This window comes from Pomacea canaliculata, linkage group LG12 (assembly GCF_003073045.1).
Source record: "Pomacea canaliculata isolate SZHN2017 linkage group LG12, ASM307304v1, whole genome shotgun sequence".
Lineage (NCBI taxonomy): Eukaryota > Metazoa > Mollusca > Gastropoda > Architaenioglossa > Ampullariidae > Pomacea > Pomacea canaliculata.
In genome coordinates, this window is record NC_037601.1 from 6,463,608 (window position 1) to 6,490,245 (window position 26,638).

The window sequence follows — 26,638 nt, forward strand, 5'->3', positions numbered from 1 at the left end:
TTTTATTTGTGATTTCAGCTTGGCGGTTGGTGTTTTGCATATTCACCTGTGTGTATCTCTCTGTGCGTATGCGTGTCCCAGGTGGGTGGGAGAGTAGCAAGAGGTGACTAGGAGAGATTTCATTAATCATGTCTCACTCACTCGCAATTTATTTAAAAGCACATTACACAATAGCATTTAAAATACAACTGAAGTCCTAATGCAGTTTCCGCAAATAGTTTCGAAAATATTTTATCGGCTTGTACTACTAAATGCGATGGGTGAGTGAGAAAAGGGGAGTATTACGGGCGAAACTGGTGGGGATCCAGTCATGAAATGCTCTAGAAAAAAAGGACATGGCGACACTTTTCAGTAAAGGCAGTCTAAAGCAATAACAAAAGCTATAACATTCCGCCAGGGTTTTTCATTTCTATTCATAATTCAATCATAAATGCTTATAGTGCAAAAATATACCGATTGTTGTGGGACGCAGGTAAGACAGTTTTGTACAGAGAAATAAAAAAGCTTTGTTCTCCATTTAAGTGCTGTATTATCAAAATTAAAAAAGCGGTATAGGCAGCAATTTTATAGCAGGACGCCAGAGGTATTCCCAATTTTTCTCAAACATACAATGTTCACCTTAAGCAACCCTTCAGTGAGAAACTCTTTGAGAAACTGAGCTGAGTTTGCGGAGAACGAACGAAAGATTAAACAGTGGGGTATCCAGCATGGTTTTCATTGATCATATTTGCACACTGCATGTTGAACTCCAACAATTTTGAAAAATAGTTTCCATTAAAAGTCACGAAATGACACTATGCTTTTTAATGCATCACGATCCGAAAGGCGAACTCTCTCCGTTATCGTTTAATGAAACAAACCTTTGTTTGTCGATACCAAAACAAAATAAAAGCCTGTTACTGCAAAAGGTTATTTTGTTTTTACTTTTTCAGTTCCGCAAAAGTCGTCTGCTTCCTGTTTGTTTAGGTGAGATACAATATAACCGGAATCCCAGAGCCCAGACTCGCAAGGCATAAATCTGCCTGCTAGCACTTTGCTCAGACAGCACCAGGAAATGCGTGGTCTTGTTGAAAACATCTTTAATTTGATTTGATCGACTGTGGCCAGATCCACCATTGTGTAGCTGCCATCAAACCCTTTTGGCAAAGTGCTTTACTGCATTAACGGCGCCATGGGAGGAACAAAATCAGAGGCATGTTTGTGAGACCTCGTGATCCAAAAAAGGAATTTTGCTCACAAATGCAGTTTGAACTATCGTGAACCTATTAATTCAAACGCAGATAATGTACGAAGCACGTGAGATATTGCTTAGCAATTGCATCAACCGACACCTGTATCTCGGGTGATAACTGTCTGTATGAAACAGTCAACAGAATACCTCGGTTCACAATCTCTTGTCTCGATTGTTTCACACTGTGAGTTGTCTGTCTTTCGTTTTGTATTCTTTAGCTGCTAATGATATATATATATAGATAAAAAAGTCAGAAGTTTGAATGACGAAGAAGGATCTAGAAAAAGATCAAAGAGCATCTATAGAGTATTTAGCAGAGAAACTTCCCGCCCGATACTCGTAATAAAATAATGTAACTACTTTTTTTACACTGCGTAATATCTTTAATACGCTAAAACATTGAGAATTTAATCCCCTACGGTTCTGATTTACTTGTTTTCATACTAAAAGTAATACAGTGTACTTCTAAGCCAAGACCAAAGGCAGGACTGTATTACTGCAGTCCAAAACTCCACGAAAGTTAATATCAAAGGGAGTGACATTATTCTACTGCCTGACTCTTCTTTTTTTCCGGTAGACAACTGTAGCATTTTACCCGCGTGTTATGCACCCTGGCCTTGCCACCCCTTCCCTAACTTCTTTTATATAAATAATATTTTATATAAGTAATATAAATAATATGGACATATTATGTCTTATACGTCACCTTCCAGGCCACAGAGGATAACCTTACTCTCTGGTCAGTGTTAGGAAATCTGAGAGAGAAAGGTCGGCTTTAATGAACCGGCATAGAGAGGTGTTTTAGAAGGGTTGAAGTACTTAAAAAAACTTGTATATTTTGTGTAGAAAATATTGAAAACGGCAACATTTTAGTTTGGTTCACTTCTGACTTCTCTGTTCCCCTCAATGGGTTTTAGATATGAAGAATATCTTACATAAGTTAGCCGTTATTTAAAAATTTTTTCATGTGAATCGTCTCAGTCTCAAGTAACACTTCAATACTACAGGCGTTGGCATTGACTCTTCAATCTTTCAGTGCTTAACACTAGAAGTATTTGTTTCTCCATGATGGGCTGCAAGGGTTGACGTGACCTGACCAAAGACGATTTATATCCGCCTTGAGCATGATAATGACAGCAGCACTGGTGTAGATACAAACGCAGTGTTAATCAAATTCTGCATGGTGCACAGATGAAAAACTAGAAAATTATATGCTCATCGGTTCTTTTGAGCTGTATTTTCGGAAGGAAACCAGATAAAATTCCGATCTTAATTGCGTGTTCTTTCTTTCTTTAGGTTGCTATAGTTTCTGCTAATTAGTCGAAAAGAGCCCGATGCTGAAACAGCAGAAGAATTGTTGTGAGGGTTAGGTTCGGCGCTTCCTTCCCTGTTGTCATTTTTGCTTCGCAGGCCATTGGTGTGGTGATCCTTGGTGAACATGATGCTTCCAGGAGTCCAACTGGTTGTTGTCGCCATTGTCGTGGCGTCCAGAAACGTAATATTAGTGAGAACAGACACTAACCTACTGCCACGTGGATGGGACAAGATATGTCAGTCTACATCCCTTGCTGCCAGTGACCTGAACGCATCATTTAAATGTTTCTTGAGCGAAAATGCTCCAGTCCAATGGCGGCTTGCAGATCTGCGACAGGAACTAAAAACTAATGGTTCAAAGGTATGTAAGACCTTAACGGATTGCGATGCAAAAAGATGAGGCGACTGACAATGCATATGTGTGGGTGTGTCAGAAGTCTGTCGAAAAATGTGTGATTCTGCTTGAAAGGGAATGTTTGCATACCAAAAACAAAATGCTTAAAAGTGATGCATATTTCGATGACCTTAAAATAAAGTATTTAAACAGAAACATTTTGGTATAAAGCAAAAATGCGTTCACCTATAAAAAAATCTTCGAATCCAAGCATTACTATAGTGAAGCTGCTAATGCTACATATTCACCCAGGTTACTATTTTATGTTTGTCTTTTCTGGAGTTGTATTGTCAGCAAATAATTAAAAAAAAAAACCTACACATTGAAAATTACTGCATTGTCTTCCTGTAAAAACTATAGAACCCACTCCACTTTTTGGGTCAGGTGTCCTTTGAAGTGAAGTGTGAACAAGGCGCCAACATCAGTCTTCCATGGCCGATGAGGGCACCCGGTCTGGTGGAGTTGAGGGTACGGGACTGCATACTGTTGGACCAATTCGCTGATTTCCAAACGCCGGCAGAGAAACTGAGCGACTCTCTGCGCGTGCTGGACATGCAACATTGTACATGGCTGACTGATATACAATCTTTTCTGATGTTTTACTCAAAAATGGAGAAAATGTCCAAGGAGTTTGACTGTGGCCAAGACAATTCTCTGGTTGAATATATCGCGAGGAACATCAGTAGACATTTGAGAGGTCTTTCTAAGTCACTGTCAGGCCTAGGGCTGAACAGTGGTCCTTCAAAAGATGCTGATACTGGTACGATCTTCAAAGAATTATTGGTGAAAACTGATGAGATCAACACAAAATGCTATTTCAGTAAACTGCAAGTACTCGATGAAAGTGATAATGACAATTTCCCTAAACACCATTTTGAGATGATGGTGCCGAAGAATAAATATCCGAGTCTTCGCATCATGAACTATCGTAACATTGGGTTACTTAGTGTCCCTGAGCAACTCAAGCAGTGGGCGAGGTTCTTTCCCAAGCTGGAGTTGATCGATCTGTCGTATAATCGAATCAAAGATCTCAACATGGAATACCCATTCCCTAGCAACGTGAGCATGACTCTGGTTCTGCATTACAACAACATTACTAAAATCTCTATGGATATTCTTAAACATTGGGCTCAAATCCCAAGCCTTTATGTCGATATTCGTCATAACCCCATCAACTGCACCTGCGAACTTGCTAATCTTTTGAACCAGCTAAAGAACGAGACTGCGTGGGCAGGACCGGCTATGAAATATTATCTTTCCCAGGTTCCTTACCTGAGGTGTTTCAAACCCTGTCAGCTTGAGGGTAGACAGTTTGGGTCTCTCTCGTTAAATGAACTGCCTTGTCCTGTTTCTCCTGTACATCAAAATGACCTTCGCCCTGTATTAGCCGCTCTAGCAGTCACCATTGTGCTGTTGGTGCTGCTGGTGCTTGCTGTGCGCTACCGTCGCGAGGTTCGCATCCTCGTCTTCACGCGCGCCCACGTGTTGCTGCCGTGCGGCCTTCCGCTGGCGAACGTGGACGTCGGTCTGGCGGGTGGCAAAACCTACGACGCCTTCGTGGCCTACGCACACGAAGACAGTGAGTGGGTGCTGAGGGAACTGTATCACAGGCTGGAAAACTCCAGACCAGCGTGCAAACTGTGCATCCACCAGCGAGACTTCGTGGTGGGCAAAACCATCATCGACAACATCATCGACAGCATCGCTGCTAGCAGGCACACCATCGTCGTCGTGTCACCCAATTTCGTCAAGTAAGTGATGATAAATGACAATCAAGTCCTTAAGTAATGGGAAGTGATGTTATCATGGGTCAGACAATGATGTTGGCGAGGATGATGACGACAAGGGATTAAGGTAATGACTATAGTAGTGGTCGCGTCGTCCTTTTTCAGACAACAAATAAGCGAATTATTTCTGCAAGTTCTTTCTGGCAACTGACAAGGGAGGGGATGTTGGAAAGTTGACCACAATGTAGTTATGTTTTTCAGGAGTTCTTGGGCCATGGAGGAGCTTCACCAGGCTTTTCGCCAGAGCATGGAAGAACGCAGGCGCCATCTACTTATAGTCATGCTGCAAGACGTCCAGCCGTCAAGTATGCCCGCCATGTTGAAGACATGCTGTAAAACCTTCACTTACCTGGAAGCTAGTGATACACTGTTCTGGGACAGGTAGGTCAGAGATCGTCAAGCAAAAATGCTCTGATTTCAGTTTTATTACCAACCTGAAAGAAGACATTTCGTAATATTTTACATGCACGAGCTTGTTGCCCAAAGAGTACAGACTGATCCACCAAGTGCTGTACCCTGCCAACTGTTGTGAATGGTAATATGTGTGGAAGTCAAAACAGAGTTAGCTACTAATGACAGATTCTAAACACATCAAACTTGCATACATTTTAATCTTTTAACTTTTTATATTTTACAGACTTATCTATTCACTGCATGTCACAGAGAAGAAGAAAATAAAACTGGACGACAACGATGTCTACGAAGACGAGCTGAAGGATGACGGCAACAAAATGTTAGATAATAATCCTATCGACGACGAGTTGAGATCAATATTTTTAGAGGAAATGTTAATGATTTCCAGTGATATGATGAGTAGAGGTGTCGCAGTTGCGAGTGAAGACAGGCCTCGCCCCATCAGCTCAGATGCCTTTAATACAAGCGAAGACTCGCCTCAAGCCACGAACACGGGTGTCTTTACGACAAATGAAGATGAGCTTTGAGCGACAAAGCCGAGAACTCAAGAGAAACATTTTGCTGACAAATATCCTCGTGAGGACAAAGCTACCAATGTCTGAAGTCATGTCTACTCATCATGTGGAAGCTACTCAGCTGTTGTTCCTTCCACCTCCCCTACATCCCCTACCCCGACGACCAGACTTATCCAGAGAAAAAACTGACGAGCCTGATCACTAATTTGTAATCTTCCTGTTGGAGACATAATTTTAATAATGTCACGCAGATTATTAGTAATCTAGGTCACATGGATGTAAACTGTCTTTAAAAGAAAGCTCTGAACACTTCCATCACTTTCTTAACCTACTCTTCCTCTTATTAACATCAAATAATGTTTCTGTACATTGCACGAAATAATGACATACGACCATGCTTATTTGTTTACGTCCCTTGACCTCCTTGCTGTCATTAATAGTAATGTTTGCCAAAGCAAATGAAGTTAATGAGATATTTATGTACATTTGTCTTAAATCGTAGAAGGCGTGTAACTTCACAACTTTTTGTCAATTTCCTTCATCACTGATTTTATTACTATTTTATTATAGTACTGACTGTAATATAACTAACAGCATATCCTGTAGCTGGAGGTCTGGGTTATGAAGGGTTATGTAACAACACAGGAAAGCAGACTTCAAGTCTACTTCCGGAAGGACACTCAGTTCTAAACTTGACCTTTAGCAGTTTTGTGTATTTTTCATATTATTTTATTATTCCAGATGTTTGTCGCCTGACTGATAAACCCACACTTGGAGGTTGATTTATGTTTCTCAATGTCATTTTTAAATTCGGATAATGGGAAGTAATTAATGTCGTCTCAATTCCTTGGTCCACAGAAAACAATCATAATCCACTTGATATGAACAGTCTAAGGCAACAGTGGTTTGTTGAACAAATGTACATTTGTCACGAAAGTGTGCGAGGTGGACTTGAGTATTGTGTGACATTGGTTTCCTCGTAGTGCGAAAGGTTTTGGATTGAGAGAGCTGTCTTTTTCTAAGTCTCGTGAGCATTTGTTGTTACTTTTACTTTGTTTGCTTATATACCCGTCTCCGGTCTGCGGGAGAGTCTATACTTCTTTCTGCAGTAAGTGTCATTCACCTTAAATGAATACTCCAAGTAATTTTTGAGGGTTTGGCATTTTTGTTTGAGTTTATATAATGGCTGACCTGGCCACAGTTGATCAAAGCAAAGCAAATTTCAGTTACTCTCAGCAAGACCACCATAGGACTCTCCATGGGCTATCTCAGTCGGTTGCGAGTAGACAAGATGTCTGCCCTGCGATGTGGGGCTCTGTACTTCCGGCCAGATTTTATCTACAAATTAGCATACAGGAAGCAGATGATGCGCCATTGAAATGGAGCTGAGACTCTGTACTCCCGGCGAGATTTTATCTACAATTATAATCCTTGGGGAATTATGAGGTGACACGGTGTTTGTGTTAAAGGGAAGTAACTCCATTATATGTGAAGTAGAATTAATTTGAGAAAACCTGGAGGTGAACTCTCGTTACTAGTGTCATCATCTATGCTCCTGCACGGGGTTTACGAATGAGACCCTTTTCTTCATTCTCACTCGGTGCACACACTCGCACACCCACATTTTTAGCTTAACTACATTACAACTGTCACATTCCACTCAGTAAAACAATATCTTACAGCCCTATGGAATTTCTTAATCTAGTTCTGCTCTCGATAAGGCATCTGCTATATTTTTATTCGTACCTTGATAGGTTTTATTTCAAACGACCGTGACCTTACCTTCAGACCCCGTCACGTCAACGTAGTGTGGCCGTTCGCAAGTGACCACGTCACGTGACCTCATACCCTAACTGGCTCCTCCCACTGCTGCAGCAAGTACACACAGTTGCAGGAGGCAGATCCTGCTGGCGACATGAATAAGAGGAAGAATGCGTGGGCCTCGCATCTAAAATTATGGACCTTCTTCAAAAGCGACCTTGTGGTCTGAGAAAGAGTCGTCAACTTTGTTCTCTTCCCGCCCTCCATCTCAAATGCCCCGCATCTTGACGATAGTTTCGCTAGAGTAGGGAAAGGGAAGCATCAACTTGACCTCATTCACCTTACAGGATACATAATTAACTCTTTTGATTACATATATACAGTAAATATGGTCTATATAGCTGGCTAGAGACTGTAAGGGGGTTAAACAAAATTGGCGAGAAAATGAAAAATTTTAAAGGATTGAAGAAGTGAAGATCTCATGGAGGGGACAACACGATTTCTTCCTTCGTCTAAGAAGGAGTGGTAGAGGGCAAGCCATACACTCAACCCAAAGTCTGCTTGTCGAGTTCATCACCACCTAGTTGCCATCGTTGCTTGCAAGTCTGAACCAGAGGCAAGACCGTGACAGCCTTATAACGATAAGGTAATAAACATCCAACAACTCAGAAGTCATATAGTTCTGTGGTCACGATGCTCGGGAGGCTCCACACTTCAGGTGTAAAGGCACACCCTCCAACAGGTGAGCAGTTGGGAGTGTAGCATTGGACATGAGATACTGTAACGGTAAGTCGTGTTGAATGTTGTTTATCTTAAAATCCCAATAAAAAGACTTGGGTACACAAACATCTTATAATGTGTGTGTAGAGGGTGGGACGGTTTACGAAATGCTTGTTTAGGAAATGTTTCTACAAAAGCGTATATTATATCAAAAATTAGGAACGTGTTTATATATATAGTTTAGTAATTAATATTGTGTATATGTGCGCACGTTTGAATCGCTTCCTTAAGAAAATATTCACAGAAAAGCCGACATTATATCAAAATTGGAAAGGTATTTGTGTATATAGACCTGTACATAATGCTCTCCATTCTTCTTTCCCCTTTTCGCTCCTTCAGTCTTTTAATATTTGTTTTTCAGTCTACACTTAAACTTTGCACACGGTAATGAATACAAACTGTGCGTGTTGCATAAAATAACTATAAACTTCACTCTTATTTCTGGGGTCAGTAGCACGGTCTGAATAATCAATCATGGAGAGTTTTAAAACTTATAAAAGAAATTAGCTGTTTGCCTACAGGGCTATAAAATAAACTGAGATTATTGACTCCTAATATACACTTCACAATACCTTTAGACTCGCAGACTTGATAGTCAAACAAACAAATGAATTTCAGAGAAAACACTTTAAAAAAAACTAAAAAAGCACCCAAATAGTCGTTCTTTACCAAATCACCCATAAAATGATTCTAAATCATAAATTATTTTTGTTCATGTCGCAATGCTGGTTGGGCATTCAACATTTGCGCATAAATATTATTGACAAAAGAGGGAAAAAACCTCAGGCAAACAAGACTTGAATCCGATCCATCGTGAGTTTGGAAGATAGTGTCACATGCAGCGATGAATGCATGTTTGTGATGTTATCAGAAGTAATATGAGATGTGGAATGACTATCATTCAGCCGTGCGGATGCTGAGGTGAATGTTTTACTACTTGGTTAATGTGTTTTCTGTCTCACACTGTGTGCACGTGTGTGTGAGTGTGTGTACGTGTGTGTACGTGTGTGTGTGTGAGAGAGAGAGAGAGAGTGAGAGAGAGATTTGTCAGGTTGTGTGTCTCTGAGAGAGACCGAAAGATTGTGTGAGGTTGTGTTGTGCGCGCTATGGTACAGACAGGCAGCCAGCAATACAGACGAGCAGACAGAAAGACAGACGCTCAGTCAGTCAGACAGATGAACAGATAGGAAAATATCTCGTGTGTCTGCTAAGAGTACACACCGTGTTACGGAATACCAGCCTGTGCAAAAGGTCGGAGAGCATCGCCGCTCCCTGTGATCAAATCTCCTTCCTTGGTACAATGTCCAGTCTGTCTGCGGTAGACCTCAGATGATAAACATGATACCCGGGACCTGGGTTGAGAGGATGTGGGGTTTCAAATGTCGCTCAGTGGACAGATACATAATTTAGTCAAGGCTATTTTTTTCAAAATTCTTCATATCTGTGGGTAAGCTAGTGTTTTCGTTTTAGGAGAATATAAAATTTTTGAAACTTTAGTAATGGATACCCTGAAACAGAGACTCTTTATTAAACGATATTTATTACTTTTCGTCGACAATGAAGTGGGTATAAGTTAAGAGAATTCTCGCCGCCTACCAGTCGCCCATGTGGTGGAGGAAGGGATGCAATGGCTGTTAAAGTGTTGTAGAAAGCTCGGCTGCAGAATAAAAAATGTCTGAAGTGCTAAACAAAGGAAGGAAAACAAAGGTACCTACCCACTACTGAATCCTTTAAACGTGCACTGAAAACGCACCTTTTCCTGAAACATTACTCCTAACAACCTTTCCCATAATGCTAGTCTTTTGTCACATCCTTCCGTTTGCAATATCATGTCACTCTCAACTCTTGTTGTTATTATTTGGTTCCTTCACGAACAGACGGTTTTTTTCCAGTTAACTGCTAAAACGAGGCATGAGACAAGAAAGCTTCCGGTTTAGTCACATTCTTTGTTACGGCTCGCCGAGACTAACAGCGGATAACTGAGCAGACAGACAGCAGTCCACCTATACACGTCCTTGGTTCCTCGTCGTGTTTTCTGTATTTGATTTTATTCTTCGTTTAGTACTGTTGATTATTCTTTTATAACTCATATATATATATGTGTGTTATTTGTTTGTTTTCCTCTCCCTGGTATGATGTCCATGTTTCGTTCCTGTTCTTAACTTAGGAGTGCGAGTGTGCTCTTTACAAATTTTGCGTTTATTATTATTATTATCTGTTGACCAGCCTGACGTGGTGGTCGCGGGCAAGTGAACGCTGATTGTTAACCGGCTTCTCGCGTTTGCCGAGGACACACCGTCCCCCTCATCAGAAGTAGCATCAGTAATCGCCATGTGAGCACACGGCACACACCAGACAACTGTTTGCACTGTTCAGGTCACACTTTCTGGAAGTCGAAAACGTTTCTCACGCTAAGTGTACTACGTCATGCTGGTACACCATTCACAACATTGCCAGCCGTGAACACCAATCAGAGCGACAGTTCGAATTATTCGGACGTTGAAAGTCTGCATGTCTCGTGCTAAAGTATTAGTTTTTCAGAACCACGAGAAATTCAGAATGTCAGCGTCCGAATAATCCGAGCTGTCACCCATTCTCTCTCTCTGATTGGTGTTAACTGCTGGCAATGTTGTGAATGGTGTACTAACATGACGTAGTACACTGTTACGGAGCTTGTTGATCGCAGGTGCGAATCGTAGTAGATAATTAATTAACAGAAGGGTTTTGGAGGCTGAAATTTGCAGGTTAGTTTTATACCGCCTGTATCTACTGATATCTGTAAAAACCGCAAACCGTTCAGGCTGGTCTTTAACGGTGGGAAAAGCGCTATGCAAATCGACGTATTATACATAATATAACTCTCTCCTTCGGCGTCCTTACCTCCCCTGATAAATCAGGTAACGTGGTGGGGAAGTAATACAGCTGCAGGTCTCGAACCAGTGACTTGCTGCTCCACACCCCAGCGTTAAATTAGTAATACGACACAATGAAGATATTACTCATTTCCATTCATGCAAACTGCTCAATTGTTGATTCTGGAACGATATTCTTCTGGCTGAGCTCTGTTCACATTCGATGTTGGTGACGATGTATGTTCGTTTAAGCATGCACCACGAATCTGACTCGTGGTCTTAACTGCCGACTCGGTGGGAGGAGGAGGAGGAGGAGGAGGAGGAAGAGGAGGAGGCGGCGGCTGTGGGACGTCATGTCAGATAAAAATCATACCGTTCCAAAAACGGAGACCTCAGGGATTCTTTGGTCCCTAATTCGTTATGGAGGGGTTCTTCCTCATGCATATTTATATCGACACGTTTCCATCACACATCCATTCCGTTTTTCTATCTGCCTCTTTCTCTTCCCCTTTTTTTCTCTCTCTTTCTCTCCACACGCACACACAGTCAAATACATTATTTCAAACTGTCCAGAGTCCTCTACTTTTCTTACTATTTACTTTTTCTTGTGTGTTTGTTTGCTTGCTAACCTACCTTGATCCTTGCTAGCTAATCCTCTTGACAAACCGACACTAACTCTTCATGTAAGGTGGTAAAAGTATCTTAATATTTGCAGGTTTCTAAGGAAAAATCATGCTATACTTCCTGGTCGTTGCCGCCATCATCGTGGAGGCAAGAGACGTGACGTCGGCGACGACAGACACTAACCTGCTGCCACCTATTATATAGTCTACAGCCATAATTAATCGTCTGTCACAGTGATTAACTTTTTGGCAATTCGATAAATCCTATAGGAATAAAAGGGTTAAAACCTGTCTACATTTGATGAAAAATTGGGAAGCCCACAGACTTTGTCTTCTGTTGTTCGAAAGAGCACATGCGGACGCAGTGTATGCGTCTGTGCTACCTATGTCCTGTCCCTGACAAACAACTCCGATCTCCTTGAGGCTCTGGTTTACAAAATAAAGATTCCGGGAAACAAAATAAGCACACGGTCCTATTTCACACCCACCCACCCACACAAAATCACACGAACAGCTAAATAACATTGGCTGCCGATAAGTTAAATAAGAATTATAAATCCTGTTCAACATACACGCTACTTAAAGAAGAGAAAAAAATATCACGTGATACAATTACAAATCACAAAGAGATAAACATTTGGAGCTTCTTTGCATAACGACCCGGAGCTGGAGGACAGACAACCTGTGATCGCGTTACTCACGCAGTGAGTGCAACCGTTGAATGTCAAGCGCGAGGTTTTACTCACTATTGTGAGGACAGGTTGCAGTGAGCACAAGAATGTTGGACACCATCGCTATGGGCTCAACGTCCTGACGTAACCCTACGGTCAACGTTGTCGCTCCGAAATCCACGCCCTTCAAATTCAAACAGAGATTTTTGTGTCTTTGTGAAATGGAGAACTATTAAGGATGTTAACCAAAAATACCCTTCTACAGAATGTTCTCAATATAAATCATAATGCTGGTCAGATCTTCAAAGAAGTTTAGGGGAAGATGGGTTATGCAAGTAGGTGATGAACGAGGTATCCCACAACACCACTTTGAACATGGATTTCAACAGTGAATAGGCAACGATCTTCAGCAATCTAAAGCTGACCGATCTGTCGTATAACTTCATTAATAAACTTCACTTCCAAGAACGCGAAGTGGGAATTAGTATTGTTATTGATATTAATAGTGATGGTGTGTTGTAGTAGTAGTGTGCTTGTCTCTCCTTTGAGACGTTTATTCGCCATCAAACACATCGTGCGCAGGAATGTTATGACCACCAGGGGTCGGTAACACAGCTAATATAACATTGGTCGTCACACCGTTACACTGATAATAAAATAGAAGCGTTACAGTGCAGGTTGCCATTAGCTAAACCACTGGAGTATTTTTTAAGAGCTGATAGCCCTCGGGGGAGCACCTTCGCCGTGCACCGGGCCCCTGGCAGCTCGCGTCATGACGTCATACACACGCCCCACGTCGCACGTTTGGCTGTGAACAACCTTGACCTCACCAAGGGAAACAACTTCAGACCCTGCTACGTCAACATCCTCGAGTACGGCCGTTCGCAAACCACCACGTCACGTGACGTTTGCCCCCCTGCCTGGCTCCTCCCACTGCTGCAGCAAGTACACAGCCGCGAGAGGCAGGTCCTGCTGGCGACATTAATGAGAGAGAAAGTGTGTGTGAGCCTCGTATTCAAGTCATGGACCTTCTTACTAAAGCAGACTTTGAGTCTGAGAAAGTCGTCAGCTCTGTTCCCCTCCCGACCTCCATCTCAAACTATCCCACAATTATCTTGACGATAATTTCTCGAGAGTGGGGAAAGGGAAGCAACAACTTGACATTACTCATCTTACAGGATAATTAATTCACATTGCCATGCATATGTATATGTAAGGTACAAATTATCTGGCTAGAGACCGTTAAATGGTTAAAAAAAAATTGGGAAGAAATTATAAAAAAAAAAAAAACATTGAAGAAGTGAAGCTTTCATGGAGACATGGCACGATTTCTTCCTTCGTCTAAGAAGGGTGGTAGAAGGCAAGCCATTCACTCAAGCCAGATTCCTCCTGTCTAGTACGTCACCACCTAGTTGGCTATCGTTGCACGATCCGCAGCTCCAGCTAGCATCTCATCCCCAGGGACTACTCAGTGCTACACATTTCAACACCTTCAGCAGTTCTCCGAATGTAGACAGCACCGCTCTGAGTGGAGGGTGTGTTTTCTGCTCCGTTCATTCCCTACCCACTTTTGTACCTCAGCTACATGTGGAATTCTTTTGCTTCGCGCATGCTTACTTGCAAGTCTGTTTTCTGCGGAGTAGAACCAGAGGAAAGACAATAACAGCTTTATAACGATGTGATAAGAAAACTCCAACAACTAAGTGGTACCATAGAATACAAAAAGTCCTGGAGTCGTACAGTACAGCGGCGTTACCAAGACAAACATCTCAACACCGACATCTCATTTAGCTCTGTGGTAGAAGCCATACAGCTCTGTGGTCATGATGCTCGGGAGGCCCTGCACTTCAGGTGTAACGGCACACCCTCCGACAGGCCAGCAGTTGGGAGTGTAGCACTGGCACGGAGACAGCGTGTAGTCGGCGGCCTCTCCCTCCCTTGTGCTGTAACGGTAAGTCGTGTTAAATGTTGTTTATCTCACAAGCCTAAGGACGGGACTACGGTACACAAACATGTTATTTACGTATTAGACATCGCAATGTTTTGCTCCGCGCAGTGTGTTGACGTCGGAAATATGATAGCGGCAGTGGTTGTAGTGTGGGTAGGGGGTGGCACGGGTTACAAAATGTTGCTAGAAAAATGTATATTATTATAAAAATTAGGATGTGTTACACATCTACATATAGTATAATAATCAGTATTATGTGTGTGCTTCGCGAATTTTCTACTCAAGAAAATATTCACAGAAAACCTGACACTATATCAAAGTCGGGAATGTATATGTGTATATAGACCTGTATACAATATGTGTGTGTGTGAGCGCGCGTGTAGTAATGAACAAGTATGAACGAAACATAATCACACAAAGATTACATACTATAATGTAAGCTCTGTCGCTCTATACTTCCAAGAAACTTCTTTCTTGATCACTGCTCTCGACAGCACGACAGCTGTTCCCTCTTTTCTCGTGTCTGCAACTTGTTGTGTCGAGCTTTTTTGTTTGTTGTTTTTTACGCGGAGCTTAGCCCTATAAACACGTCTAGCAGATCAGGGTAAATCAAAAACCAGGCCCCAGTCCAGGATAGTGTTTTCCTTTTAACGGTTCTTGTTAATACAAGCTTTACATACAGTAGATATAGACAACATATGTATGTACTGCTTATACAGTGACTCCCGACTAACTTCCAAGATTTCAAATATATAGTGTATGACTCTCAAATACTCACTTCAATAATTAAATATACTTGCGGAACTGACTTACCTTCCCTGCCAATGTTCTGCAAATAATATAGACAGCCAGACTCCAAGACAGGCTGGTAGGTAAGATAGATAGATAAGGAAATCTTGCCGTGATGTATGCTGTTGCTGACTTGGTGGAAAACAAAAAATAATCAACCAACAGTTGATAATGACTAAAATAGATGACATATGACATGGAATTCCTGTAGTAGCGGGGAAGTCTGTCTATTCATTATCTTAATTTCCGGAGAGGCAGCGTAATAAATGAGATTCATTAATGGCATGGAAGTCCAACAGTCAAGCCCTACTCACGAGACATTTCCGTGACCTGATCCTCTTATTCATCCTCATCTGTGTGTGTGTTACGCTCTGTGTGTGTATATGTGTGTGTGTTTTACACTCTGTGTGTGTGTTACGCTCTCTTTCTATGTGTTGTGTGTGTATTTGTTTTACACGCTCCCTCTCACTGTGTAGAGGCTCATAAAAACTCCTCACTCCCTCTCTCTCTCCCACTCCATCACTCTTGGTCTATTTTACTCTTCCTCCCTTTCTCCGCTCCTCTTTCCTCTTTTCGCTTTTTCCATCTCTTCCTATTTGTCTGTCAGTCTACACTTAATGATGCACACGATAATGAATACAGACTGTGCGTGCTGCATGAAATAACCATAAACGTCACGTTTATTTCTGGGGTCAGCAGCACGGTCTGCCTCTAGAGTCTAGCTCGAGGCTTCAAGCGAAATGTTCTGAAAAATGTTGAAGGTTTACTGCTGCTTGGCGCCAGTCGTCCAGCTAACATCTAACAGCAGTTATTATTATTTTTTTAAACCTTTCCGCTCGCATTCAAAGACGATAGCCGCGGTGGCTCGCAATAAATCGTATTTATGGTGCAGGAATAAAGGATTGAATGGATATCATGTCCTGGCTGGAATCGAAAAACCGACAATCCACATTGTCAGTCACCACGAAGCTTTAGTGGTCCGGCATGTCCGTTGGAGGGATTGTTTTTATGACATTTTTCACAACTCGTCTATAAAATGATTTTGGATCATAAATTCCTTTTGTCCGTGTCGCAATGCTGTCTGGGCGTTCAACATGTATTCACATATGCGCATATTCACAGACATTAATTACCAGACGCTAGAGGGGAAAAAAAAGTCAAGACGACAAGTTTTGAATCCGATCCATCTTGGTATCAGCAGATCTTGTCACATGCAGTGACGTATACATGTGTGTGACGTTAGCAGTAAGTAATCCGAGAAGCGAAATGAATATCCTGCAGCAGTATGAACACGGATGTCGCCGTGAACGTTTACTTAAAAAAAAAAATTCTTTTCTACAACACTGCTCGCGTATGTGTGTGTCTGTGTGTGTGTGTGAGAGAGAGACTGTGGGGGGTTGTGGAGTGCGAGCTAGCGTTCTAGAGTGAGTCAGGGGGAAGAGAGACAGAGAGGGGGGAGGAGAGGGAGGTGAATGTGAGAGGAGGTCGACAAAGGCCAAGCGTCAGGCAGTGTTGATTTTAAATGTCACCATTAAATACCAATTGCCGGCCCAGTCAAGCTCCTCAGCTGTTGTGATAACAGTATTGCGGAATAGCAGCCTCTGCAGACGGTCCGCCGCTTGAAAGCATCCCCGCTCCCTAGGAACTAAACTTTTATCTCGATACAATATCAAGGCTGTGTCCGGTATACTCCCCACCCTCAGTGTTCATTAATACCGTAAAAAAATATGACACCTGGATTGGGGGAGGAGTGGTAGTTATGTCGCTCAGCGGACAGATTAATTATCAAGCCAAGTTTATTTTTTTGCAAAATTCTTCATATCAGTGGGTCTGCTTGTGTTTACGTTTTAGGAGAATATAAACTTTTTGAAACTTCAGTAATGGAGACTGTGGAACAAAGACTCGTTTTTAAAAGATGTTTATCATCTTTCGTCAACAGTGAAGTGGGTATGAGTTAAGAGAAACAGTTCTCTCCAGCCCACCAGTCGCACATGGGGAGGAGTGGGTACCGGAGGCTGTGAAAGTGTTGTAAAAATGTTCGGCTGCTTAAAACCAAAAACGTCCGATAATGATGAGCAAAGAAAGCAAACCAAAGGGACACCATTTTTTTGTCATCAACCTTCACCACACAACAGATGTTACTATCTCACACTGGGATATCATCTGTTTTATCGCCCGAGCGTGCATATCTTCATCGAACTGTATAAAGTCTTTGGTATAGCTATTGACTGGGAGGCGGTTATAGCTATTACGCAAAGCAGGGTATATGCTATGACTTCATATCTTTGTATAAGGTCTTCAGTGTAGCTCTTGACCAGCATGACGTAACGACAAGGAAGAATAATTCTTCTTTTTGTTCCTAATCACCCCCAGTGGAGCATAGGACCGGAACTGCACCAGAAGAATAGCTACGAAAACTATATTTAGCTAATGAAGAAAAGAAAAGAAAATCCGATGCGTACTTGTGCAATAAACAGGCTTACAGAGGTTACTCACGACCTCCTGGACGTAAATAAATAGCAGTCAACCATACACATACAGTATCTCTGTCCCGCAGTGACAGACCTCAGGATGTGTAGGGTGACAAATGGCGACTGTAAACTATACTTGGTAACCGCTCCTTGTTCCTCACCATTGAAAGTGCTGCATCATCCGGGTAAACGGAACGCAAAACGAACTGTTGAATACGTAGATTTTTTTTTATTTCATTGGCTGGGGAAGGTTGACCGGTTTCCATTGGTGGTCGCGGACAAGTGAACGTTGCTTGTTAACCGGCTTTTCGCTAGAGACAGCGTTCGCCGAGGACACACTGTCCCCCTCATCAGAAGTAGCATCAGTCATCGCCCTGTCAGTACACGACACACACCAGACAACTGTTCGCGCTGTTCAGGTCACACTTTCTGGAGATAGACAATTTGCTCACGGTAAGGACACGGTTCGCAAGCAAACGTAAGTCTGTGTGTGTGCGTGTTTATACATTGATGTACGCACATAAATCAAATTTAATAGAAGAAAGTATACTCTAATTGAACCAGATACAACAGGTTGCTTGCCTGTTGGACTGAACAGCTAAAAAAAAAAAAACAACCTCTTTTGTTGTCTGTTGTTTACGGAGCATGATTCGCATTGTTTGTTAGGCGGTGGCTTATGTTTGAGTAACGAGCTGTGTGCAAGAAAAAGTGCAATTTCTCACGGTCAGGTATAACTCCGTGTTCTTTGTGTATCCTGTTACCTGGAAATAGGGAGACACAATGGCACCTTGTTCGTGTGGATTCTAGTCAGAGACATTTTTGCACAATCCCAGACTTGGCCATTGACCTGCTTCAAATATTTGATCATAGACCTCTAACATGATTGTCTAGTATTGAGCTGCCAGAACAAACAGTAAGTGGTAAGGTAGTTCATAGGTGGAGAAATAGTGTCTATAGTTTCACATGCTCGAAAATAAAACGTAAAACCTTTGTAAAGAACGAAAAACACGTGAGAATTTTAAAGATAAATGTAAGTAAAAAAAAAAATAAATATATAAAATCTTATTAATACAATTTTATTAAAAAAATTCTTCTATGAAAATTATTCGTCTAAACTAAAATTCATCTAAATTAAAAAAATAAATAATACAACGAAAAAAACTAAATGTGTAAATGTCCACATAACAGAGACAAAAAAGACTATTATGTTTAAAAAAAAAAACCAAGCTGCTTTGCCTTTAAAATAATATGCGCATTTAGCACCAAAAAAAAAAAAATTAAAATAAAAGAATAAAAAAATAAAAATAAAAAAATAAAAAAAAAAGAAGAGAAGAAAAAAACAGGCCGATATGTTAATGTCACTGCAACTACACGACTATTAAATCCAGTTGTGAAGAGGTAATAATTTAGAGGCCGTGAACGTGCTTCACCCTGTGTAGGGCACGGCATGACAAAGGGGGAGCATCTCTCCTTCGGCCGTCCTTACCTCCCCTGATGAATCAGGTAACGTGGTGGGCAACGGATGTAGTTCGGTCTCGAGCCAGTGACTTGCTAAACGAACACTCGAGCGTGTCACGAACGTTAAATTAGTAACGTTACACAATAATGATATTACTAATATCTATTAATACATAACGTTAAATTAGTAATGTGACTCGATAATGATCATACTAACATCTATTAATATAATTATTAGACTTTGTACAGTGCACTTCCCCATATGACTCAAAGCTTAATGAAGATTAATAATATTAAAAACGGACTGTCATTGACTCTTGTTCATGCAAACTGTTCGATCGTAGACTTATTTTACTTGATTCAGCAACGAAATCGGCTTGGCTGAGCTTTGTTCACACTCTAGTAGCAGCACTATGTTGGAGACATGCCACTCCCTCACACCATCAATCCATGAACGTAGATCCCCTGGACAGCTTGCAGACGATTTTTTTCACTTAACTGCTAGAACGAGGCTCGGGACCTCAGAACTTCCGGTTAAGCCTACCATGGTTTAGCGAAGGACTTTAATGGCTATGTCAGCAAAGTCTGCTAGAGTAACATCAATAAAGAAACACACAAAAGGCGGTTGATACTGCTGCTGGTAGAATGTAACTGCAAGTATCAAATCGTTCGGTGTAAATTTTTTTCCGCTTCCGCGAGCAGGAATATCGACAGATCAAGACAAGTGGCTAGCGGCTCTCATTCATACTACAGGCCGCTAGATCAGACACAAGTTTCAATCTATTGACAGCCAAGATTTGTTCAAGGCACTTGGAAGAAGAATGCATTAAAAAAGGCACTGATCTTATTTACCTCTTGCTCTTCTTTATCCTGTTCATGTTATAGTTCGCGACTACAAGGCGACAATTTTCACAGAGCCAAGGATTTGCCCATTAAAAAAAAAAATTTAGTTATTAAAAATCGCGTCATTCATTAAATTACTTGAGAAGTGTATTGATTAAATATTCTTCATATTGTTTTTAAAAGCTCGCTGTAGATGAATAGGCGTAGAACAACGAAATACCCGATTTTATATAAAAGCGAGAGACCGAGGTAAAGCATATATATGCGAACACTTCATGATTGTAGATCTAGAAGTTTAAATACGATTCATATATTATTTATTATTTCATACGAAAGATTTCCGACTAGTGAAGCAAATACTTTTGTGTTCTAAATAGATACAAGTTTGGTTAAAAGTGCAAACAAGCAATACAGTTACGGTAATTATATTGTTGATATCAAACGTCTCATTAAATTCCATTTTCGCGCTGCTATTCCGGAAGTACGACCGGCCAGAGGCTCGCCGAGACTGACCGCGGATCACTTCGCAAGAGGCCGACAGTGAGTCTCGGCGTACAGACATCAGTCCACCTATCTACGTCCATGATCAATCTGACATGCGGTCACGTGGGCATCGAGTGACGTCATGTGTCAGAGAAAATGATCGCCTAGGAAACGGAGACGTCAGGTCATGACGCAGAATCTTTTGATGAATATTTATATCTACAACTGTCCCTCACACCTGTACTTCGTTTATCTGTTTTCCTCTCTGTCTCTTTTGCTTCCCTTTCTTTCACTCTTTCTCTCCACACATACAAACGCACGGTCGCATATTTCTGTCATACCTCCTCTGATTTTTTTTTTACTATTTAGATTTTTTTACTTGTGTGTTTGTGGGCGTGTTATCTCCACCGACCTTGGTCCTTGTTCGCTGGTCCTCTTGGTAAAGTTCATGCAAGGTGATAAAAGTATCTAAATATTTTGCAGGTCCCTGAGGAAAAATGATGCTGTACTTGCTGGTCGTTGCCGCCATCATCGTGGAGGCAAGAGAGGTGATGTCGGCGACGACAGACACTAACCTGCTGCCACCTGGGTGGGAGGCAATCTGCTCACCTGTACCACCTGCTGCCAGTGACCTCAATGCCTCGTTTGAATGTCACGTGAATGAAACAGCTCCAGTCAAATGGCAGCTGGCTGATCTTAGGACATTGCTGGCTTCTTTCCCCGCTGGTAGTGTGAAGGTATGTATGTTGGTGGTGACGACGATGTGTGTCTGGGGATATTCACATCCACACACACACACTTTCTCTCTCTCTCTAGTCTACAGCCACAATGAATCGTCGTTCACAGTGACCAACTTTCTGGCAATTCGATAAACATGAAAAGTTTAATACTGTTTTATCTTTATCATTCTCTCTGTCTTTCTGCTGTCTCCTTCATATCCTGAACCTGCCCATTTCATGTCCTCTGTTATAGTTCTCTATTTCTGACACCACGCTGCTCGAGAGATTATATAAAAACACCCCTAAATACAGATTTCCTAATCTGTTCAGTCTAATATTTCTGATTGCTAGTCTAGATGTCAGGCACCTTGGTATTATTAAAACTAAAATTACAGAAACCAATGAAAATATCTCTTGGCATCGCTTCAGTTCTTTTAACCGTTTTTAATGGCAGGTATCTTTTAAAGTCACGTGTGAAAATGGCGGCAACATAAGTCTACCCTGGCCTATGAGGGCGCCTGGCCTCGTGGAAGTGAGGGTCAGGGACTGCATTTTGTTGGACAAATACGATGATTTCGGAACGTCCGCAGAAAAGCTTGGTGATTTTCTGCGCGTGATGGACCTGCGCAATAGCACCTGGCTGGTTGAATTAGAAGACTTGGGGATCTTAAGTCAGCTGGAGAACCTGACCAGCGACTATGACTGCGGCCAGGACAGTTCTATCGTGGAGTACATCTACAGGAATATTAGGGACATCACCATGTTAAACAATACCGTTTTGACAACATCGAGTGACACAACCGCAGATGCCGGTGTGGAGTTTAAAGATCTTTTGCAGACTATTGCTAACGTCGACTTAAGCTGCAAGTATGAAAAAATGGAAGTGTACGACCAAAGTGAGAACATAGCGTTTCCGCTTCACCACTTTGAGTTTTTAGTTTTTCGCGCGAAGTATCCGAGTCTTCGCATTATGAACTACAGCTACATTGGCTTAAAGGCAGTTCCTCAGCAACTGAAGGAATGGGCGAGATATTTCCCCAAGCTAGAGCTGATCGACTTGTCGCATAACCGAATTAACGACCTCACCTTCGAATTCCCCTACGCGGCGGACGTGAACATGACCCTGCGTCTTCATTACAACAACGTCAGTAAAATCTCTGTGGACATTCTCAAGAACTGGGCGACCATGCCCAAACTTTTTGTGGATATTCGTCAGAATCCCATAGACTGTGGCTGTGACCTTGGCAACCTTCTAGCACAGTTTAAGAACGAAACCGCGTGGAAAGGACCTGCTATGAACTATTACCGTTCCTACGTTCCTGACCTCACGTGCTTCACACCTCATGGGCTGAAGGGTCGAAGTATTGGTTCTCTGTCGCCAGAAGAACTGTACTGTCCAGTGTCACAGGCTGACCTTCGCCCTGCCATGGCCGCTCTAGTGATCGTTGCTGTTGTGCTGTTGGTGCTGCTGGTGCTTGCTGTGCGCTACCGTCGCGAGGTTCGCATCCTCGTCTTCACGCGCGCCCACGTGTTGCTGCCGTGCGGCCTTCCGCTGGCGAACGTGGACGTCGGTCTGGCGGGTGGCAAAACCTACGACGCCTTCGTGGCCTACGCACACGACGACAGCGAGTGGGTGCTGAGGGAGCTGTGTCACAGGCTGGAGAACTCCGTCACGCGAGGCAGACCAGCGTGCAAACTGTGCATCCACCAACGGGACTTCGTGGTGGGCAAAACCATCATCGACAACATCATCGACAGCATCGCCGCTAGCAGGCACACCATCGTCGTCGTGTCACCTAGCTTCGTCAAGTAAGTCACGACCCTTAATCTTTATTTAGTTATTTTTCTTCTTCTTCTTCTTCTTTTTTTTTTTTTTTGTTTTTTTTTTTTTTTTTTTTGGAGGGGTTGGGGATGTTGATGGTAGGATAGAGTTTTTTTTCGAACTATTCTGTTTTTTTTTCAGTAGGTAGACGGTTTTAAATAAATTTCTATCACCTGATGTGACGTTTCCAGTAAAGAAAATATGTTTTTTGCTGAGTACATGCATCTTTTATTAACTTACGCATGCGCGCGCGCGCACACACACACACACACAATTTCTTACACGTGGTAAGATCATATTTTTTTCGACCAGTAAAGAGAAACAATGAAACAATCGGTTGTGACAGTAATTTGTGGGGCAATAGCTGGAAAACATACCTATTACTGATAATGTCAAGGACAGGAGTGGTTCATTAACAGCTTAATAATGCACTTATTACTGGCCTGTCTGGGAGCTCAGAAACTTTTTTTTGCGATTTCAGCATGCTATTTTGCGCAAATATTTGTTATCGACATTTTTTTTCAAGGAATGATGGCAAATGTTTTGTGATTGGTTTTTAAGTGGTTTGATCAAAGTGCTTTTACAGGAGTATCACGACCATCTGTCCGACACAAATGGTAGGCCGATATAATGCGGGGCTGCTTATAGCGGATGTATATTTATATGTATATTTATATGTATATTATCAACATATTGTTTCAGGAGCTCCTGGGCCATGGAGGAGCTTCAGCAGGCTTTACGCCAGAGTCTGGAAGAACGCAGGCGCCATCTGGTGATAGTCATGCTGAAAGAAGTGGAACAGACGAACATGCCACCAGTTCTGAAGAGATGCTGTAAAACCTTCACTTACCTAGAAGCTAGCGACTCACTCTTCTGGGACAGGTAGGCCAAGGGTCGTTATACAAAGGATATTCGTTTTCTGATTAAATCTCGTTGCAGTTTCTGACTCAGTAATTTGAAAATAAATTCTTGGTAATTTTTCTCCTGTTTCTTTTATCAGCTCGATAATGATCAGTGGCAGGTGCACATCAACGCCCCTAGCCTCTAGTTCTATTGATACTTCCTAGCATCTAGTGATATTTATCCGGTACCAGAACTTCTCTTGAATAGTTCCAGAATAACATGACATCTCAGATTCTTTTAGCTTTTCTCCTCTTATCCGCACATGTAATGATTGCAGATGAATTTTAGTACAAAATCGCTAGGTTTGTGTGTGGAAATTCTGATATTTCGCAGTATTTACTGAACTGAAGTAGATTTTTTTAAATATGGATCAGCAGTTTCTTTCTTTTTTAAAACTGGTATATTACTTTTTTTTTCTTTTTGTGACAGGCTCCAGTTTTCGCTCCATGTCACAGAAAAGAAGAGAGTTAAGCTGGATGAAAAAGATGCTAACGATTATGAAGACCAACAGAAGACTGATGACGCTATTACAGATGGTGTTTTCCACAACTCTGATAATAAGTCCATCGATGACCACCTGACAAAGAATCTGTTTTTAGAAACAATGCGCACCATCTCAGTGGATAGTGCCATCTCACTCGGCTCGGCAGCAAGCGACGACCGACAACTCGTGACACCTCCGGCTAGTTCAAGATTTATCGTTCCTACTTTCAGCTTCAATCGCCATTGAGGATTGTTTTATATCTCAAAATCAGAAGATACTCACGTCAGAATGTGTTCATTGGTGTTGTGTTTTATATTAAAACTATCAAACTGACATTGTTTACATTTTGGAACACTACACCCCATTTGAATGAGGTGTGATACTATACAAACTACTCAAGCCAGTTCCAAATGATTGACAAATTATATAGTATCATAAAAATACAGGACAATAAAATAGACTACGATATATTTCGACAGTAGTTTAAAGGGTAGAGAAAAGTTTAAAGGGAATGGCAACTTGTCAGATTTAAGTGCCTCGCTATCATCATTATGTGACATGATTGTGAAATGGTGGGCTAGCAATCTTTCCTGGAATAGCTTTATATATTTGCTTACTTGGCGTAAAACACCAATTTTCATTACCTTCTTGTGATGAGATCCCAGTGAGCAATATTTACTGGAAGTAAAAAAGGAGTAATTCTGTTGGTGGTGCTAAGTCATGATGATTTTACATTTTAACTGTCTACGTGCTGTTCCCGTTGAAAGTGTGTGTTTGTTGTTTCGTCTATCTGAACTCCAACATTTTGATGCCTCTTCTATTAAATTCTACGAGTCCCCTATCCTCCTTCTCCGCCACTTAAAGACGCAAAATTATCAATTATATTTACAGTGAGCCATGTTTATTTTTTATACGTGAACTGTCAAAAAATCCTGTACTGACATAATTTATGTCAAAAAAGTAACTTTTGAAGGAAACCAGTTATCGACTCTGTAAATTTAATTAACTTTGGACCACCAACAATCCACTGATCAAGTTTCCGTTGATCTGTTAACGGCCAGCGAGAATTTAATGGTCAGAGAGCTGCAGTTTGAAATCTTGACAGGTGGCACTCGATGATTGCCGCAGTTTTGTCAAGTTTAGCGAAGGTATGATAGTGTTAATGTGTGTGTGAGTTTGTTTGTTGTGATGTTTCTTTGCAATAAAATAACCAATTGCACAAACAAGTCCGTTATAACTGGCGAACTGACTTTCAGCAATAAATAATCTAGTAGCTATGTGTACAAATGCTGTTTTTTTCAAATTCATATTTTCTCCTTGTATCTCAGCTGTTCACAGTAATGCATTCTGGCCGAGTTATATCGATGCTCCAGGAACACTGCTAGCACCACTTATTTTGTTGTTTTATTGCTTGCTCACACTCTTTTGTTATGTATGATGTATCATGAGCCTATGGCCACCTATGCACACTCAAATGTTAAAGTAGGATGCGATAGACTAGTCCTTGCATGTAAGCTGTATCTTCATTGTAACTGTAATGACAGTTGGACCACCAACAGCTGGTCAAGTCTCCACCTCTGGCAAGCGAGAATAGGGAGAACGGTGTAGATGTAAACATTGACCTCCTTTACCTACGTTGTTAATTTTATAGGCTGTAGACTTGACTATGTCAACACTATAGTGGCCATATAAGGTCATGAACTTTGCCCCTGTAATTCTGAACAAGGAAGGGGGAGACGTTGGACAAAAGAAGGAAAAGGAACAGTTTAGTTTCTCGACTAGAGAGAAAATTTTACTGTTCCGAGCTGCGTGGTGACGAGCGGATCGAGGTCCGTCTAGTAGAAGACATAAAGATTATTGTTTTAATTCGGTTGTACTAAAGTTCTTGTATGTTCGGTTGTGATGAGTGATCGTCCTTATCAGTTTTTGTCAGTACTAGACTGTAGATAGGACTAGGACTGAACTATGCTGTACCAAAGAAATATACATTTGTTATTTGTACTGTTGTGGAATATTGGAATATATGGAATATATGTGAACTTTGAATTGCAAACTTTGATATTCTGAAACAAAATACATGCGTGCTGCCTCAGCAGAAACAACCTCACAGCCTCGACATCTCCACAATTTAAAAAGATAAGTTAGGTGTTGTTTGTTGCATGTATGCATCAATACGATTGTGTTTTTTATTTTAATTATATTTCTTTGTTCTTTACTGCGGAGTTCTATTGCATGTGTGGCTGCGAAAGGAACGATAGTGTCACCGTGTGTGTTGTAACGGTTCTTTGCAATAACATAATCCACTGCGTCAACAGATCCGTTACAACTGTTAGTTACAAACACAAATCAGCTAATACAATCCAGTACCCTAGATAA

General features: G+C 41.5%; 2 protein-coding genes and 1 long non-coding RNA gene across 6 annotated transcripts; all 3 read left to right on the top strand.

Annotated features, from left to right (window-relative positions):
- Window positions 1-1,262: 1,262 nt before the first annotated feature.
- On the top strand, window positions 1,263-6,596 carry LOC112553223 (toll-like receptor 2 type-2). Of its 2 annotated transcripts, XM_025220308.1 has the most exons (5): window positions 1,263-1,415; window positions 2,528-2,906; window positions 3,324-4,690; window positions 4,928-5,107; window positions 5,364-6,596. In XM_025220308.1, the coding sequence occupies exons 2-5, from the start codon at window positions 2,670-2,672 to the stop codon at window positions 5,665-5,667; spliced, it is 2,088 nt and encodes a 695-aa protein (XP_025076093.1). In that variant the 5' UTR covers window positions 1,263-1,415; window positions 2,528-2,669; the 3' UTR covers window positions 5,668-6,596. The 2 variants fall into 2 exon arrangements, with proteins under 2 accessions (XP_025076093.1, XP_025076092.1); XM_025220307.1 differs by lacking the exon at window positions 1,263-1,415 and having other exon boundaries at window positions 2,390-2,906.
- A 1,244-nt stretch (window positions 6,597-7,840) lies between these two features.
- On the top strand, window positions 7,841-11,980 carry LOC112577296. The gene is made up of 2 exons (XR_003102036.1): window positions 7,841-8,202; window positions 11,764-11,980. It is a non-coding gene; the product is annotated as an uncharacterized LOC112577296 (long non-coding RNA).
- A 1,081-nt stretch (window positions 11,981-13,061) lies between these two features.
- On the top strand, window positions 13,062-26,477 carry LOC112576913 (toll-like receptor 2 type-2). Of its 3 annotated transcripts, none has more exons than XM_025259776.1 (5): window positions 13,062-14,293; window positions 20,818-21,071; window positions 21,508-22,862; window positions 23,578-23,757; window positions 24,208-26,477. In XM_025259776.1, the coding sequence occupies exons 2-5, from the start codon at window positions 20,832-20,834 to the stop codon at window positions 24,506-24,508; spliced, it is 2,076 nt and encodes a 691-aa protein (XP_025115561.1). In that variant the 5' UTR covers window positions 13,062-14,293; window positions 20,818-20,831; the 3' UTR covers window positions 24,509-26,477. The 3 variants fall into 3 exon arrangements, with proteins under 3 accessions (XP_025115561.1, XP_025115563.1, XP_025115562.1); XM_025259778.1 differs by lacking the exon at window positions 13,062-14,293 and adding an exon at window positions 14,306-18,003; XM_025259777.1 differs by lacking the exon at window positions 13,062-14,293 and adding an exon at window positions 20,194-20,518.
- Window positions 26,478-26,638: the final 161 nt, after the last annotated feature.

Coding starts and splice junctions, on each gene's coding strand:
- LOC112553223 (XM_025220308.1), top strand. CDS start 2,670: ATGATGCTTCCAGGAGTCCAACTGGTTGTTGTCGCCATTGTCGTGGCG. Junction 4,691..4,927: donor GTGTCACCCAATTTCGTCAA/GTAAGTGATGAT, acceptor TATGTTTTTCAG/GAGTTCTTGGGCCATGGAGG. Junction 5,108..5,363: donor GATACACTGTTCTGGGACAG/GTAGGTCAGAGA, acceptor TATATTTTACAG/ACTTATCTATTCACTGCATG.
- LOC112576913 (XM_025259776.1), top strand. CDS start 20,832: ATGATGCTGTACTTGCTGGTCGTTGCCGCCATCATCGTGGAGGCAAGA. Junction 21,072..21,507: donor TCCCCGCTGGTAGTGTGAAG/GTATGTATGTTG, acceptor TTTTAATGGCAG/GTATCTTTTAAAGTCACGTG. Junction 23,758..24,207: donor GACTCACTCTTCTGGGACAG/GTAGGCCAAGGG, acceptor TTTTTGTGACAG/GCTCCAGTTTTCGCTCCATG.